At 37.9% G+C, this 15,621-nt stretch overlaps 1 protein-coding gene and 2 long non-coding RNA genes across 11 annotated transcripts in view; 1 reads left to right on the top strand and 2 right to left on the bottom strand.

Moving 5' to 3' along the window:
- LOC129741002 (polycomb protein suz12) overlaps positions 1-15,621 on the top strand; it is a 79,358-nt gene that overhangs the window by 57,751 nt on the left and 5,986 nt on the right. For 2 of the 6 annotated variants that reach the window (XR_008736412.1, XM_055732692.1), the window contains exons 1-5: positions 5,870-6,415; positions 8,381-8,427; positions 8,487-10,078; positions 10,149-10,506; positions 11,354-11,630. Coding sequence is in view for 5 of the 6 variants with exons in the window: in XM_055732692.1 (XP_055588667.1) it covers positions 6,364-6,415; positions 8,381-8,427; positions 8,487-10,078; positions 10,149-10,506; positions 11,354-11,630 (2,326 nt within the window). In the remaining variant the exon portion in view is untranslated. Of the gene's footprint in view, positions 1-5,868; positions 6,416-8,380; positions 8,428-8,486; positions 10,079-10,148; positions 10,507-11,353; positions 11,631-15,621 lie in introns of those variants that run through there. The other 4 variants (XM_055732690.1, XM_055732691.1, XM_055732688.1 and 1 more) reach the window with 4 other exon arrangements.
- On the bottom strand, positions 4,356-5,744 carry LOC129741019 (uncharacterized). 2 transcript variants are annotated; one of them, XR_008736420.1, is made up of 4 exons: positions 5,543-5,744; positions 5,181-5,475; positions 4,961-5,117; positions 4,356-4,722 (listed from the first exon to the last, which is right to left on the bottom strand). It is a non-coding gene; the product is annotated as an uncharacterized LOC129741019 (long non-coding RNA). The 2 variants fall into 2 exon arrangements; XR_008736419.1 differs by having other exon boundaries at positions 4,358-4,722; positions 5,181-5,742.
- On the bottom strand, positions 14,510-15,526 carry LOC129741017 (uncharacterized). Of its 3 annotated transcripts, XR_008736415.1 has the most exons (5): positions 15,370-15,526; positions 15,253-15,309; positions 14,824-14,996; positions 14,654-14,763; positions 14,510-14,564 (listed from the first exon to the last, which is right to left on the bottom strand). It is a non-coding gene; the product is annotated as an uncharacterized LOC129741017 (long non-coding RNA). The 3 variants fall into 3 exon arrangements; XR_008736414.1 differs by having other exon boundaries at positions 14,824-15,309; XR_008736416.1 differs by lacking the exon at positions 15,253-15,309.

Genomic DNA, 15,621 nt, shown 5'->3' with positions numbered 1-15,621 from the left:
ACAATGAAACAAGCCTCAACAATCCATAACTTCAAAATTCAGTTGACCTCAACCTGCAAACAACATATCAGTCGCTACCTCCGCTGAAATAACAGCCATACTAATACCTCTCTATACCTCTTTTTATTTACCACCTCTCCGCCTAGACCACCGCCGCCTCAACACACCACCGCCTCAACATACCACCGCTTTAACACGCCACCGCCGCAGCATACCGCCATACCACCAAACCTCCACACACCGATACCTTCACTGCAAAATCTACGTCATCGCTTCATCGTCATGTATCCAGCTATACACGAACTATGTAAACTCATCCGAATAACATAGTAACATAACAACGTTACATTCCTTTAAAAGAGCAATCACTTGCTCGCTAGGAATGCTAATCATGAATTCACTACCGATGCCTACAAATAAATCTAAATCTAAATCTAAATCCCCCAAAATCTGATACCACAATAAAATGGAAATCAGAATAAAAAAAATATCGCCAGGTACAGGAATCACACCCATAGTCCTATTTGCCGCTGGTAGTGTTCGTGATTTTTTGCTGGTTGTTTCACCAACACTTTTCAGTTTTGGGACAATTAACCTCAAAAACGACCATGTGTGTCGACCGGCTGCCAGTTTTTTGTACCGAGAGTTTTTGAGGTTAATTGTCCCGTTTCATCTGCACACGCTCAGCAAGTGTGCGTAAGAAATGTCAAAAACAACTCTATACCTGCAATGTCTTTGCTATTACCATCTCAGGATGCTAACCGCTCGACCACCGGAGAGTTGTTGAGAGAGGCAGCTACATCCAATGAGGTACACTTTTACTAAGGTGGCGCAAAAGAACGCACACTATTGCACGTCGAAGAGAAAAAAGAAAAATAAACATAAACAAGGCCTGCGTCGCGACGCGTCGTTGTCAGGGAGCTTCATTTATCCTAGGCAAAAAGCGTCGCGAAAATGGTCGGTAGTGACGTCACTTCTGTCATGGTAACTATGTTTACGAAGAAAAAACTTTACTTCTACTTTTGCAACGTTTCTTTCTCATCACCTCTCTTTCCACCACATTGAGCTACATCATCGTATATGTGAGACTTTCTGCGAATGAAGCGGGAATAAAAGTTATCCCTAAAAAAAAAAACAGTTCTTCGCTTTGAACTTACCCCCCAAACCTAAATCTGCCACGATGGAGGTAACAGAATCAGATGCGCTTACAACAAAAACCCCCCAAAAAACAGTTCTTCGCCCGAAGGACAAGTTTGGCTTATTGGCAAGCTGTGATTTTTTCACAAACTTAAGTTGTCAATCTTGAACTTAGGTTTGGCGGGTGGCAGTTCTCAAGTTTGGGTATTTTCGATTTTCAGTGTAGAAAAAAAGGTACAACATATCAGTCGCTACCTCCGCTGAAATAACAGCCATACTAATACCTCTCTATACCTCTTTTTATTTACCACCTCTCCGCCTAGACCACCGCCGCCTCAACACACCACCGCCTCAACATACCACCGCTTTAACACGCCACCGCCGCAGCATACCGCCATACCACCAAACCTCCACACACCGATACCTTCACTGCAAAATCTACGTCATCGCTTCATCGTCATGTATCCAGCTATACACGAACTATGTAAACTCATCCGAATAACATAGTAACATAACAACGTTACATTCCTTTAAAAGAGCAATCACTTGCTCGCTAGGAATGCTAATCATGAATTCACTACCGATGCCTACAAATAAATCTAAATCTAAATCTAAATCCCCCAAAATCTGATACCACAATAAAATGGAAATCAGAATAAAAAAAATATCGCCAGGTACAGGAATCACACCCATAGTCCTATTTGCCGCTGGTAGTGTTCGTGATTTTTTGCTGGTTGTTTCACCAACACTTTTCAGTTTTGGGACAATTAACCTCAAAAACGACCATGTGTGTCGACCGGCTGCCAGTTTTTTGTACCGAGAGTTTTTGAGGTTAATTGTCCCGTTTCATCTGCACACGCTCAGCAAGTGTGCGTAAGAAATGTCAAAAACAACTCTATACCTGCAATGTCTTTGCTATTACCATCTCAGGATGCTAACCGCTCGACCACCGGAGAGTTGTTGAGAGAGGCAGCTACATCCAATGAGGTACACTTTTACTAAGGTGGCGCAAAAGAACGCACACTATTGCACGTCGAAGAGAAAAAAGAAAAATAAACATAAACAAGGCCTGCGTCGCGACGCGTCGTTGTCAGGGAGCTTCATTTATCCTAGGCAAAAAGCGTCGCGAAAATGGTCGGTAGTGACGTCACTTCTGTCATGGTAACTATGTTTACGAAGAAAAAACTTTACTTCTACTTTTGCAACGTTTCTTTCTCATCACCTCTCTTTCCACCACATTGAGCTACATCATCGTATATGTGAGACTTTCTGCGAATGAAGCGGGAATAAAAGTTATCCCTAAAAAAAAAAACAGTTCTTCGCTTTGAACTTACCCCCCAAACCTAAATCTGCCACGATGGAGGTAACAGAATCAGATGCGCTTACAACAAAAACCCCCCAAAAAAACAGTTCTTCGCCCGAAGGACAAGTTTGGCTTATTGGCAAGCTGTGATTTTTTCACAAACTTAAGTTGTCAATCTTGAACTTAGGTTTGGCGGGTGGCAGTTCTCAAGTTTGGGTATTTTCGATTTTCAGTGTAGAAAAAAAGGTACAACATATCAGTCGCTACCTCCGCTGAAATAACAGCCATACTAATACCTCTCTATACCTCTTTTTATTTACCACCTCTCCGCCTAGACCACCGCCGCCTCAACACACCACCGCCTCAACATACCACCGCTTTAACACGCCACCGCCGCAGCATACCGCCATACCACCAAACCTCCACACACCGATACCTTCACTGCAAAATCTACGTCATCGCTTCATCGTCATGTATCCAGCTATACACGAACTATGTAAACTCATCCGAATAACATAGTAACATAACAACGTTACATTCCTTTAAAAGAGCAATCACTTGCTCGCTAGGAATGCTAATCATGAATTCACTACCGATGCCTACAAATAAATCTAAATCTAAATCTAAATCCCCCAAAATCTGATACCACAATAAAATGGAAATCAGAATAAAAAAAATATCGCCAGGTACAGGAATCACACCCATAGTCCTATTTGCCGCTGGTAGTGTTCGTGATTTTTTGCTGGTTGTTTCACCAACACTTTTCAGTTTTGGGACAATTAACCTCAAAAACGACCATGTGTGTCGACCGGCTGCCAGTTTTTTGTACCGAGAGTTTTTGAGGTTAATTGTCCCGTTTCATCTGCACACGCTCAGCAAGTGTGCGTAAGAAATGTCAAAAACAACTCTATACCTGCAATGTCTTTGCTATTACCATCTCAGGATGCTAACCGCTCGACCACCGGAGAGTTGTTGAGAGAGGCAGCTACATCCAATGAGGTACACTTTTACTAAGGTGGCGCAAAAGAACGCACACTATTGCACGTCGAAGAGAAAAAAGAAAAATAAACATAAACAAGGCCTGCGTCGCGACGCGTCGTTGTCAGGGAGCTTCATTTATCCTAGGCAAAAAGCGTCGCGAAAATGGTCGGTAGTGACGTCACTTCTGTCATGGTAACTATGTTTACGAAGAAAAAACTTTACTTCTACTTTTGCAACGTTTCTTTCTCATCACCTCTCTTTCCACCACATTGAGCTACATCATCGTATATGTGAGACTTTCTGCGAATGAAGCGGGAATAAAAGTTATCCCTAAAAAAAAAAAAACAGTTCTTCGCTTTGAACTTACCCCCCAAACCTAAATCTGCCACGATGGAGGTAACAGAATCGGATGCGCTTACAACAAAAACCCCCCAAAAAAACAGTTCTTCGCCCGAAGGACAAGTTTGGCTTATTGGCAAGCTGTGATTTTTTCACAAACTTAAGTTTGTCAATCTTGAACTTAGGTTTGGCGGGTGGCAGTTCTCAAGTTTGGGTATTTTCGATTTTCAGTGTAGAAAAAAATGCCATCCCCCTGGTAAATACTGTCCTGAAAAATAATGAAAAAATCTGCCCCTCACGCTAGAAATTATTCAACCGTTTATGTTTCAAAAATAACCATTTTTGACCTTTTCCCGGGAAATGTCATTTTATGAGTTCTCCATGAGAAGTCATAAAATGACTTCTAGGGGAGAAGTTCGAATATGGTTATTTTTCAACCGAATGGGCTTCTAGCGAAGAAGTTGAAAAAAGGTTATTCTTTAACCGTTATTTAAAGAGCTGCTTTGTAATTTGCAGATTTGGAAGAATTTTCAGTAAAATTTTCGATAAAATTTTCGGTTTCTAGCATTCTTATTTATTTAACCATCTATATCAAAACATATTTTACAGAGAATATATTGTAATAGGTTTACAAAAAGTTTCAATCTTAACAATTAATGTTCTGCCGAAACTGGGAATACGAAGAAAGAAGTAGAAAATCGGTTCCGACATTATGTGCCGCTTCTCATATGCAGTGCCGGGGAACCGTTTCCAAATAGATTGAACAATCGGCCGTATTGTATTCATTGGAGCTCTGCAGTGCAAGTTTCGCAGGTGACTGTCCAGATCCGTCTCGTTGTAGTGTGGCTTGAATGCAGCATTCCTCACAAGAATTGTGCAGTTGCCGTTTCCGTAGGATGGTGTTCGGCAACATGAACCGACAGTACCGTAGGAGCAGTCGTGGTATGTATTGTTCGCAGATCCTGTGAACGAGAAGACGTAAATATAGGAACGATTGAACATGGCAATTTGCACTTAGATCAATATACAGAATTAATGTTGTAGTATTAAGAAGAGTCAATCAAAATTAAAGAAGCGGAATCTAATTCAAAATTTGAAGTCGAAATGCGAATTCACAGCTCAAAATGAGAATTTAATTCAGAATCTAGTGGAAAAAAAATTATCGTTCATGAAAATGATTACTTGGGAAAAGGTACTTACATAACGATCAACTACCGAAAGAATTCCTACAATGAAATTCCGTTTCAATGTAAATTCCGTCCTCGGGAACGATAGTTTCGTTCGATTCCAATTGACGCGTTCCTGTGGATATGGTGCCATATCAATTGTACGTTTCTGGAACGATTCTCAGGTTAACCTGTAATGTAAATGTTTACAATTAAAAAAACTGAAAGTTGAAAAATTGAAATAATTTACATACCTGCCAGTGTTGCCTAGCACATGGTAGAGTAGTTGTGAAAGAAGTAATCTCCGGAGTGTTTCGGATAATTTATCACTTGTTGTGAAAGTTTTCCAAACCATTTCAGCTAGGAGGTTCCTGTTGCAGCAAATCCAGACCAGAATGTGTAATCTGCGATGGAATATACGGGTTCCACAACGGTCGGTTTTTTTTTTGGTAGTCCGACTTGCTTCAGCTTCTTCCGGGCAACCGGAAAACGATCTCCCGATTATCGAGGGACCCTCAGATTTCGGCATCCTGTTGGGGAGGAAAAAATCTAGAAAAAGTTCAAATTTTGATTACCAGTATAATATTTTATTATAATATCATTATCGGAAACTCACCTTCAGTAGTTCAGTTCGTCTTGTGAATTTGATTTGCGCTATTTACCGATAAATGTTGAAATATGTTTCCTCTTGGAAACCGCGACCCGGTCTACAGAAACTATCACTTTCAAAATGGCGGTGAAATTTTCTAAGCATTTTGTGGTTAGCTATCAAGAACTATCAAAATGGTTAAAAAAAATTCTCGAAAAATTATTAAAAAATAACCATATTGACGGTTTTGAAGCAAAAACCATAAAATGGTTATTTAAGAACCATAAATGGTTATAACAAAATGAGCGTGCTTGGCAACCCGAGTGCAGTACTAGATTTCGAGCGTCACAGAAAATGTCAACATTTTTGAGCGGGTTTTATTTTTCAGAATCGGTCATCATTTTGCGAAATGAAAACGAAGCATCCATTCATTGACGAGTGCGCGTTTAAATTTTACAATTAGAAATTCCAGGTGATTCCGCGTTTTAATAGAAAAAGAAATTTACCAAAAGTTGCGTCAAAAAGTGTTTTGCTTGGGGAAAGTGGATTTGATTGCGTCGGTGTCGTGAAATTAATTGTTTCGGACCTGATAGCCGACAACTACTTGCGTGCATTGCGGTGGCCTCCTGGTGATTATTGGGATTAATTTTTCTCTTAACTCATCGATTCGGCTCTGTGTCCGATTCAAGTTCAGCAAACTGGACGGCAAGGAGACTAAAACCGCCGGCAATAGTAGTGGAAGTGGTCTTGCCGCCACTGCTGGTAATTCCACTACTGTTAAGAACCGTAAGACGGTTCCTAAAAAGAAGGACAAAGATCCGGAGGTAGCCAAACAACCGAATCTTAAAATGGAACATCAGCTTCAGACAGATCAAGAGCTTTTCATGCAGGCCTTTGAAAGTGAGTATGGTTTTCGATATGTTAGTGTGAGTGACGCTTCCAAAGTTCTATATCCGATCGTTACACTGCGTGTCGAAAAAAAAGAACATCTTAAATCTGTTATAGGTGAATTTTAGCTGCATTTTTTTTATCAAATGGCTGCGTATCAAAAAAAAAAAAAAACGTAAAAAAATATTACTTTATGGGAAATACTTTACATTTTACTCAAGTGAATGTTTTTTTTTTGTTCTTGATCTGTTTTTCCTTCGCCTCGTTTTTAAGCTTAAGATTCACATATCTACCTTCGGTAGGGGATTTCTATTTGGAAATTTTTTTTTTTTTTTTGTTTCGATTATAGTCGTTTTAACATCTTTATGTCATTCGCGACTTATATCAACGATGAAGTTGGCGGACAAGTCATTGAAAAACTTATCCGGTACAACTGTTATCGATGTTTACTCTTGGGCTCGATCTCACGGACATCGGCTCAGAAAGCAACTGACTTGCCAACTGAGCTATATCACAAGCCCGATATTTGGAAATTTGTACACTGCAAAAAATCCACATATTGGGGATATGTGTTAGCCTTATAGATTTTTGCAATGTGACTCCCATTTGAAAATAACGTGTCGCCACATATAGAATGCAAAATTATGACTTCTATATGCGTCACATAGTTATAAAATCCCACACATAAATGTTATTAGCCTACATTGCACTCAAACATCTGCCTACATCTAGGCGTTTACTTGCATGCCGACTCGAATGCGTTTTATTTCGTTGGAATTAGTTTTTCGGAGGGAAATAAAAAAATGGGAGGTGTTGGCTATCGAAACATTTATTGTTAATAAAAACAAACATAAATATGCTAAGCCTAATACCTACTTGAATAACGACGTCCTTGTCCCCTGTAGTAGTAGTCAGAGATCATCTTCCTGTGGGGGAGAGCAAAAAAGATCAACGATCGATGCTTAATTTTAATACAGAAAAACTTACCAAATTAAAAATTTTTTCTTCGGGGTGGCCTATTGAACACATGGAAATTTTCAAAGACGAAAATCATAGAATGTATGTGTCAATATCATATGAACTTCATATTTCGAACATTAAATTTATGTGTGTGGCATATGATTTTTATATGGAGTATATGAAATTTATGCGTAGAGTATTTTTGAAGACGTATGTGAGAGGAAACATACATCCTAAGTGTGGATTTTTGGCAGTGTACTTAAGCGCCTTCATTTGCATAGGAATTTCTTAAAATAGTTTTTAGTATAAGAGTCCGTTCAAATATTACGTTACGAAATACATAAGGCCGGAACAAATTGGAAATCCAGAGTTGGAACATGGGGTGGGGGTGTTGGGTGTATAAAAAAATTATTAAAAAATATTTATAAATTGGCATAAATTGTACAAAGGCTTGCACGCAATTAAATTGCTTTCTATCTACATTGCGCAAAGTCGAATAATCGAGTAATTTTAGGTCAAAAATTAGAAAAAAAATCTAAAATTGAAAAAATTATGGAGTTTCAGTGTTTCACAATTCGTTTTTGTGACTGTTCGAATATTTGATTAATTTATAGAATTTTTAGATAAAATACTCAAAAGTTTATTTATCCATTTGAGGTTTCCGGAAAAATCGAAATGGAGGGTGGATGTCGAAAGAAGAATTTGACATTTGTTCCAGCCTTGAGTCGCCGCAACTTTTACGGCTCCCCTTACTACTAACCTAGTAAAATGAATACACTCGGCATGAAAAACTTGTAAAAGTAAAAGGCCTTTAATAAACTAGTAATAAATAGTAGATCATTTTGTTCCGGCCTAATACAAAACCTTAAGGCATACTTCATAGTAAATGTATTAATCCTTAGAAATAAAATCATACGAAAGGCTTATTCCGAATATTCCTTTGGTAATAAAACAACTAATGAAACAGTTCAGTTAAAGGTATCATAATTTATAACAATAACTTTCTTTTTTTTTCAGAGCCTACACAAATCTATCGTTACCTCCGCCACCGGAATCAGATGTCGGTAAGCTTAAAACAAATGTTTTCATTGTTAGACGATTTGTAACATATTTTACTTTGTAGCCCATTTTTTTGAACCGAAATTTATCCTACATGCGCCATCGAATGTCCCGATCGCACAAAACGCGTAATACTTTCAAAATAGACACTATGCTGGCTCAAAAAATGAAACAAAGAAATGATAAAGCAAACGGTGTAGCATTCAGTGGGGAATATTTGACGATTCTTTTCCTGGGGTTCTTTGAACCGAATACAACCGATGGATCCGTTGACGGAATGAATAATAGAATGGATAACAGGGTGGCAAATAGTTCCGGCAGCACAGTGCAGGTCGAGACAATTCTTCTGAAAATTTCCCACAACAAACGTAAGGATATTTCGTCCGCTCTGATGCACGTAGCAGTCGGGAAATCAGACGTGTCTCTGAACCCAATGGAGAAGGCTACTGAAAATAATAAAGTACCTGCTATTAGTATTGCCACTGAGTCGTTCAGTACGGTTGGAATCAACCAAGTAGCCGGACCACAATTATCATTCCTTCTCCTGTTTCGAGTGCATGTCCATACAACTGGGGGAAACGGGTACTGTTCAATTACGAATGGAGATTCCTACGAAAATGGTTGCAGTGACGATGAGCCTTCCGCCAAAAGACAGAAAATAACCGGCACAACAAGATTGTACAGTACTGAGCTAATTATTTTTGATAAATACGGACGTTGTATGTTGAAAGAGGGAGATTATGCGCTTTCGGTGCAAGAAATTTCACCTCATCAACAACAATTGCAGAAATATAATTCCCCCAAAAAGAATTCCACCTGGGAAACAATTAACGGTGATCGTAATGATGGCGATATTATGGAAATTTATAAACAACAAAACGGTTTAGATGATCAAAATCCTGTCGTAGTATACGATACACTGCCTAGGCTGAAATTTCGTTTGCAATGGACGAAAGAAGCGTTTCTGGGTCTTGTAGATAGGCCTGAACCAATATTGATAAACGTTAATAATAACGAGGGTAACGATAAGGAGAATTATAAACCTGATCATCAGCTAAACAGCTATAAAAGAAGCCTTAATACAAATATCAACAACAATAGCATTCACACTTCATCTGTAACAACTGGGCATCCTCAAAACTCACCTCCGGTAGACGCTAACTCCACAAGTGCTGCTCCACTGACTTCTTCGTCGAATAACTCCAATCAAGGAGAATTGAATCGGTATTCAGATGAACCGAAAATAGATCATATCATCTACCAATTTATCTACAACAACAACTCTAGGCAGCAAACGGAAATGAAGTCCGATTTTTATTGTCCATGGTGTAGCTTAAACTGCGGCTCTTTGTACCCGCTATTGAAGCATCTCAAACTTTGTCATGCTCGGTTCATTTTTACTTATATTCCGATCCCGAATGGAGCCCGAATCGATGTCTCTATCAATGAGCTGTACGATGGGTCATACAATGGTTCACCTCATGATCTGCTCGGTACCTTCAACGCTTTCTCGCGGAGAGGTCCTGTACGTCGAACTTCCATTACCAATTTACTGATTTGTCGTCCGCGAAGGCAGAAGCACAGTATCACTGAGTTTATTGAATGTGACGAAAATGAATTCGATAGTCAGCGACCGTTTATCACCGGGCATAATAGGTAATTTTAAGATCAACAGAAATGTATCAACAAATTTGATGGCAATTAATATCAATTCAAATCGTTTTAGGATGTATCATCATACGAAGACATGTCTACCAGTACACCCAAAAGAACTGGACATTGATTCGGAGGGCGAGAGCGATCCCCTTTGGCTACAGCATAAAACGATGCAGATGATTGATGAATTTACCGATGTTAATGAAGGCGAGAAGGAGCTGATGAAAATGTGGAATTTACACGTAATGAAATATGGTTACGTAGGCGATTGCCAGATTCCAATCGCTCTTGAGATGTTCATCGAGCGGCGTGGCCAGGAACTTTTGAGGAAAAACTTGTATCGCAATTTTGTGCTTCATATGAGCTCGATGTTTGACTTTGGTTTAGTTTCGCCAGAAGCGATGCAAAAGACCATTCGGAAGCTACAGGTAATAAACAACATTTCGGTATCGATTTTTGAATACGGCGAATGCGCCTACTGTAAACAAATCCAGATAACCACTTAAACGTGTCAAACTCTCATTGTTACATTAGAATATATGATCTTCTTTTTACTTTTCTGATTTTAGAATAGATAAATTTAATATTCTAAATAAGGCGAATAGCATTTTTTCTGTCTGTGTAATTCCGATGTTTCATCCCGGGGGTGAAAAGTAAATTATGCTTTTTTTTACATCTGTTAACGTTTTATCCCCTCAAAATTTCGTCGCGAACAAAAACGCCAATGTTTGATATTTATTTTCCAGGACGAGAAGCCGCACAAATCGTTGATGTGCTAATGTGACTTGACCCGTTTTAAGTCGAAATTTCCTTCAATATTGCTTCTTTAATGAGTGATCCAAAAGGCAAACAGTCATTCTGCAATTCAAAAGGGCGCTAAAATTTGGCGAATAAACTGAGAAAGTGAAAGGGCTTTAAATTAGATGTTTTAATTTTTTTGAAAAATAATCACAAAAAACTATAAATATCAATCGCGTAGTAAAATTAAGTCGATTTGGAAGCATTTTAGTGACTTATTTAGGAAAATGAGTGAATGCAGTAAATGGGAAATTGATTTAATTCTCTGAAATTTAGTATGCGTTTTTCTCGAAACAAAGATCTTGGCTTAAAGGTCCTTTTCACAATAGATACCGATTTGTTGAATTAATGAGTGTCTTGGTTCAACCATAGTTAAAAAATAAAGATATGGTAGTGCATTAGAATAATTCGAAATTTATTCTAAAACTAAAGAAAATATGACTACAAAGTTAATAATTCTTGCGACATTTTTTCCAGAAAATTTTACATGAAAATCCCGGGCTTCAAAACCAGATTCGAGAATCTCGACAGAAGCAAATGAGCTACTGGAACACCGTAACGATTCATAAACAAGCACAGCCAAAGACAGAGAAAGGAACAGAGAAAACGGGCGCTGGCGCTTATGGGACTTTATCCGCCGCTCTCAATAAGAACGGCCAGAGCAGCGGTATGGGAAGCGAGAAAAAGGTCAAGCCAACAATGACTCCTGCTAAGCACAGTAGCTCGACCAACCAACCAGCTGCCGTAAAAACTGGTGAGTTATCGCTGAAAAGTTATCTGTTTGTGTGAAATCTTCCTGTGATCACCGCTTTCTGCAACAACCATCCAACTGTCAACCTGGCCCAGTCATCCGAATCCTTGTGGTACAAATTTCACAAAAGCTTACAAATGATAAATTCTTCCATTTAATTACCAACTTCTATTTAGTTTTCAATGTCCAGGATTTTTTTTTCTATTTTCAATTTACCGATGGGTCATTCTTTCCTCAAGGAAATTGCCAGACAGATGTAAACAAATCGAGTTTACACTAACAGTCATTCTGGGTATACGTTGATGCACTTTACTCAATAAACTCGGTTAAAACTTTCAAATAACGGCGTGTTCGTAAATTCATTTTTTCTACGAAGTGATTTTTTTTTATCGATGCTGGCGTTCGTAAATTATAAACAAATATAAGGTACCCCGGGGCAAGTGCAAACGGTTTTCACCATAGTTCAACTTTCACATGTCCTAGAAAAATATGTATATGTTCAAAAATTATCAATTATCGTTCGTTGCATCAAATTTGCACTTGCCCCGTTTATGGGGGCAAGTGCAAACGCAATACTTTTTCCAAACTAATTCACAGATGAGTCAGTGTATCGGTCCTAAAATGAACTGAATACATGTTCCGGTACGTTTTATCAACTTTTGTTGATATATTTGCTGTTTCCTTGCAATATTGATAACTTTTTGGAACTCCATTTTTGGTGACTGTTGTTTTAAGCAAAAGACCTTCATTTACTAAGGCATTACGGAATTTTGAACATCCGCTTCAGATACAACACTTTGGATACATCTTCTGACCATTTTAATATAATGCTGAACCATTTTGGTGATGAATTCTCTGAAATGGCTGATGTTACATGGCGTTTGCACTTACCCCGGTAGTGTTGTTTGCACTTGCCCCGCAGTGTGGGTTGACAAGAACGAATATTATTTTCACAACTTTCGGGGTGTACTGAAAATTTATCATAATTTTCTTCTTTCACTTGAATATCGGTCTCAAACACTCACCTTTTAACGAAAATTAGAATTTAAATATCCTTTTTTGTAGCCAAAATATGCAAAACAAAAACACACTGTTCATGTCTAGTACGTACTTGAATTCGTGTGTGATCAAACAGTGCCTTGTTTTTAGTGAAAAATTTAAAGAAAGTTTAGTTTATCTATGTCAGATTGTTTCTTTGGGTTCAAACAACAATTTCTAGAAGAAGGAATATTTTTTACTTTTTTTGTAAAGCGGGCCATAGACTACACAACATTTGTACAAATGCGATGAAATTCGATGAAATTTTGTCGCTGTGAGCACGATTTGCATAGTGTATGGCACTGCTTGAATGAGCGCCCAAACGGTTGGAGTAAAATCGGTCGGGATCGAAATATTTTGTACAAAACATTCTCCCAGCCGGGGTGGAGATGGTTTTTTTTTGTTGCTGTTGCTGTTTTCGCCAGCAATCATTTGTGTTCGCGTGAAATATGTTTGTATAGTGTATGGGCGAGCATAGATCAAACAATCGTCGTGGAAACATCGAATTTGTACAGGCCAATTTGTGTAGTCTATGGCCCGCTTAACAGAGAAAAGTTGAACGTTTGCACTTGCCCCGAGTTTGCACTTGCCCCGGTGTACCTTATGCAAAAGCATTTGACATCTACAAAAAAAAAATCGATAAAATTTAATTGGGCGAAATTTCCAGTTTGTGCATTTTCGTTGGAACGTTACGCCTATCCGAATTGGGGTTATTTTTCTATTCGTGCAGGGCCAATACGCGTAAGGCCGATCCCGCATAAACCAGGATTGTAACCTAACGTTCTCTCCAATAGTCGTAAACGATTTTATTAAGTGTAGCAAAGATGTTTAGCAAACGATATTTCAAACTGTAAAAAACATTGGTTTAACCGTGAATTCCAAATCGACAGTATTTTTAATATGTCGTTAGGTTATGTAACTGTTAAAAACTGTTAAAACAATTGTATGGGAGAACTGTTCTACAAGCAGTTAGGTTAAAGTCCCAAAATCAATTGTGGAAAACGTATTAGGATCATCAAACTGTAATCGTTATAGTTTGTTCTGAGGATCTTTTACATCTAAACGTTAACGTTAACAGTTCTGTAACGATTTGACCTTATATTATTCCAACATTATGCGGACTGTTTTGAGAACCGTTTGTGAAAAAAAGCACGCACACAAACGCAATGCAAATTGGGAAATTTTCGGATAAGAATGAGAAAGCTATTTAATTTCATAATTTTATTGAATTACCTTAAGAAAATGACACAACATAACTCGCTTCAGATGTCCATTTTCGTTCCGATTCCTCCTGTTGCAATTGATTCAATCATCATACCTTGTAAAACGATCCGGCGCCAGCAAAATTATTGTGTGTGAATGGTCCGTGAAGTTTTCCTCCGGAATCGATGAAATCGCCGAAATGCAGAGCAATTTCCCCCAAACTGCATGGTCCAACTACTCAATCAGAAGCTGCAATCCGTACCACGGAGTGAGACCACACGCAGAAAAATAGAAATTAGTTTCAAAGGAAAGTGCCGCAAAAACAAAGGATTTTTTCCTTTGATTTTGGGACAAACAAAAATTCCTTTGATTCAAATGCATTTTCTTTTGTTTCAAAGAAATGCTTTCCTTTGAATCAAAACTTTTTCTTTGTTCCAAATAACATAATGCTTTTGATCAAAAGCCTTTTCGTTTAATTTTATGAAATTTTCGTTTATTCCAACGTTATTTGGGTTTCAATTTTAAAGCATTTGTTCTTCAATTCTATGTTTTGTTTCTAAAAATTCTAGTACTACATATATATTGATTTTCGTCCAATTGAAAATAAAAAGAAATAATTTATTGTTTAAAAACATTTATTTATTTGTAAGTTCATGTTCACACAGTCGATTTTTCCAGAGTTTTGAACCGGCACATCTGTAAATAAACAGGAGAACAAAATGTACACAAATATGTAACAATAAAATAAATTAAAATTATTTATTGCATGAATGGAAAGTACTTACTGAACGATGTTTGTTGGCGGACAGTTACTTTCGAACAATTCATGAAGGGTTTAGACGCCAGATGGATCCTTGGACCGGATCGGAAGCGATTAGTTGGATGAATGGTTGCCCTGAAAAAGTTTGTTAGGTTGACGGTTTATTTGAAATTAAATTAATTTTGATAGACCTACCTAGGAGTCCACTATCGTTTGGCTTCTAGTTGTCAAGACTTTCCTACGCCGGATCTTGTGATTTCGGTGCTGTCTGACTGTTGCGCGGCATGAGATGAAATGGTCTGACTGGTTGTCGGAAAAACTTCTCGCCCGACCCGTTCACTAAACAGAAGCTAATGAAGATGTGTCGACTGTTTGACGAAAAAATACTTTGATTCAAAAGAAAATTCATCTAAATCAATGAATTTTTACATTGATTCAGAGTCGAAAAAAAAATTTCTTGAATTTAATTTAAATCTTTTGATTCAAAAATTTGGAACATTGGTTTAATGAAATAAAAATTCGGTTCAATTTAAAATTTACTTGAATTAAGGAAAATGGATTTTGTTTCAATGTACATGAGGTTTTTGAATCAAAGATGTATTTTTTTTATCTCAATGGCACTACTTTTCGCTGCGTGCAGTAACACTATGAGGGCCCCAATAGTAAAACCACTGGTAAAACCTAAAACATAAGAAACAAGATCATCGTATTTATTCTAAAATGATTTTTAGTTTCACTTACCTGGTACAAACAGTAATGTCCTCGGGTTTTTATTTTTATTATTTTAATTCCGGCGAGATGATTGCTCTGCTCTAGCAGCAAATTTAGAGAGATTCGATCGAATATTCGCGCTTACCGATAACAAAAATTTTTTCCGAAGGCAGCCAAACAAAAGGAATCAGGCCGTTTGCTACAGTGGTGCCAGGTGCAATGTTTTATCAATATTTGTACAAATATTGAGATGCAAAATGTAAATGTTTTATTAGAGATGAT

Source organism: Uranotaenia lowii, chromosome 2 (assembly GCF_029784155.1).
Source record: "Uranotaenia lowii strain MFRU-FL chromosome 2, ASM2978415v1, whole genome shotgun sequence".
NCBI lineage: Eukaryota > Metazoa > Arthropoda > Insecta > Diptera > Culicidae > Uranotaenia > Uranotaenia lowii.
The sequence above is the reverse complement of the archived record's forward strand: the minus strand, read 5'-3'. Positions and strand labels throughout refer to the sequence as shown.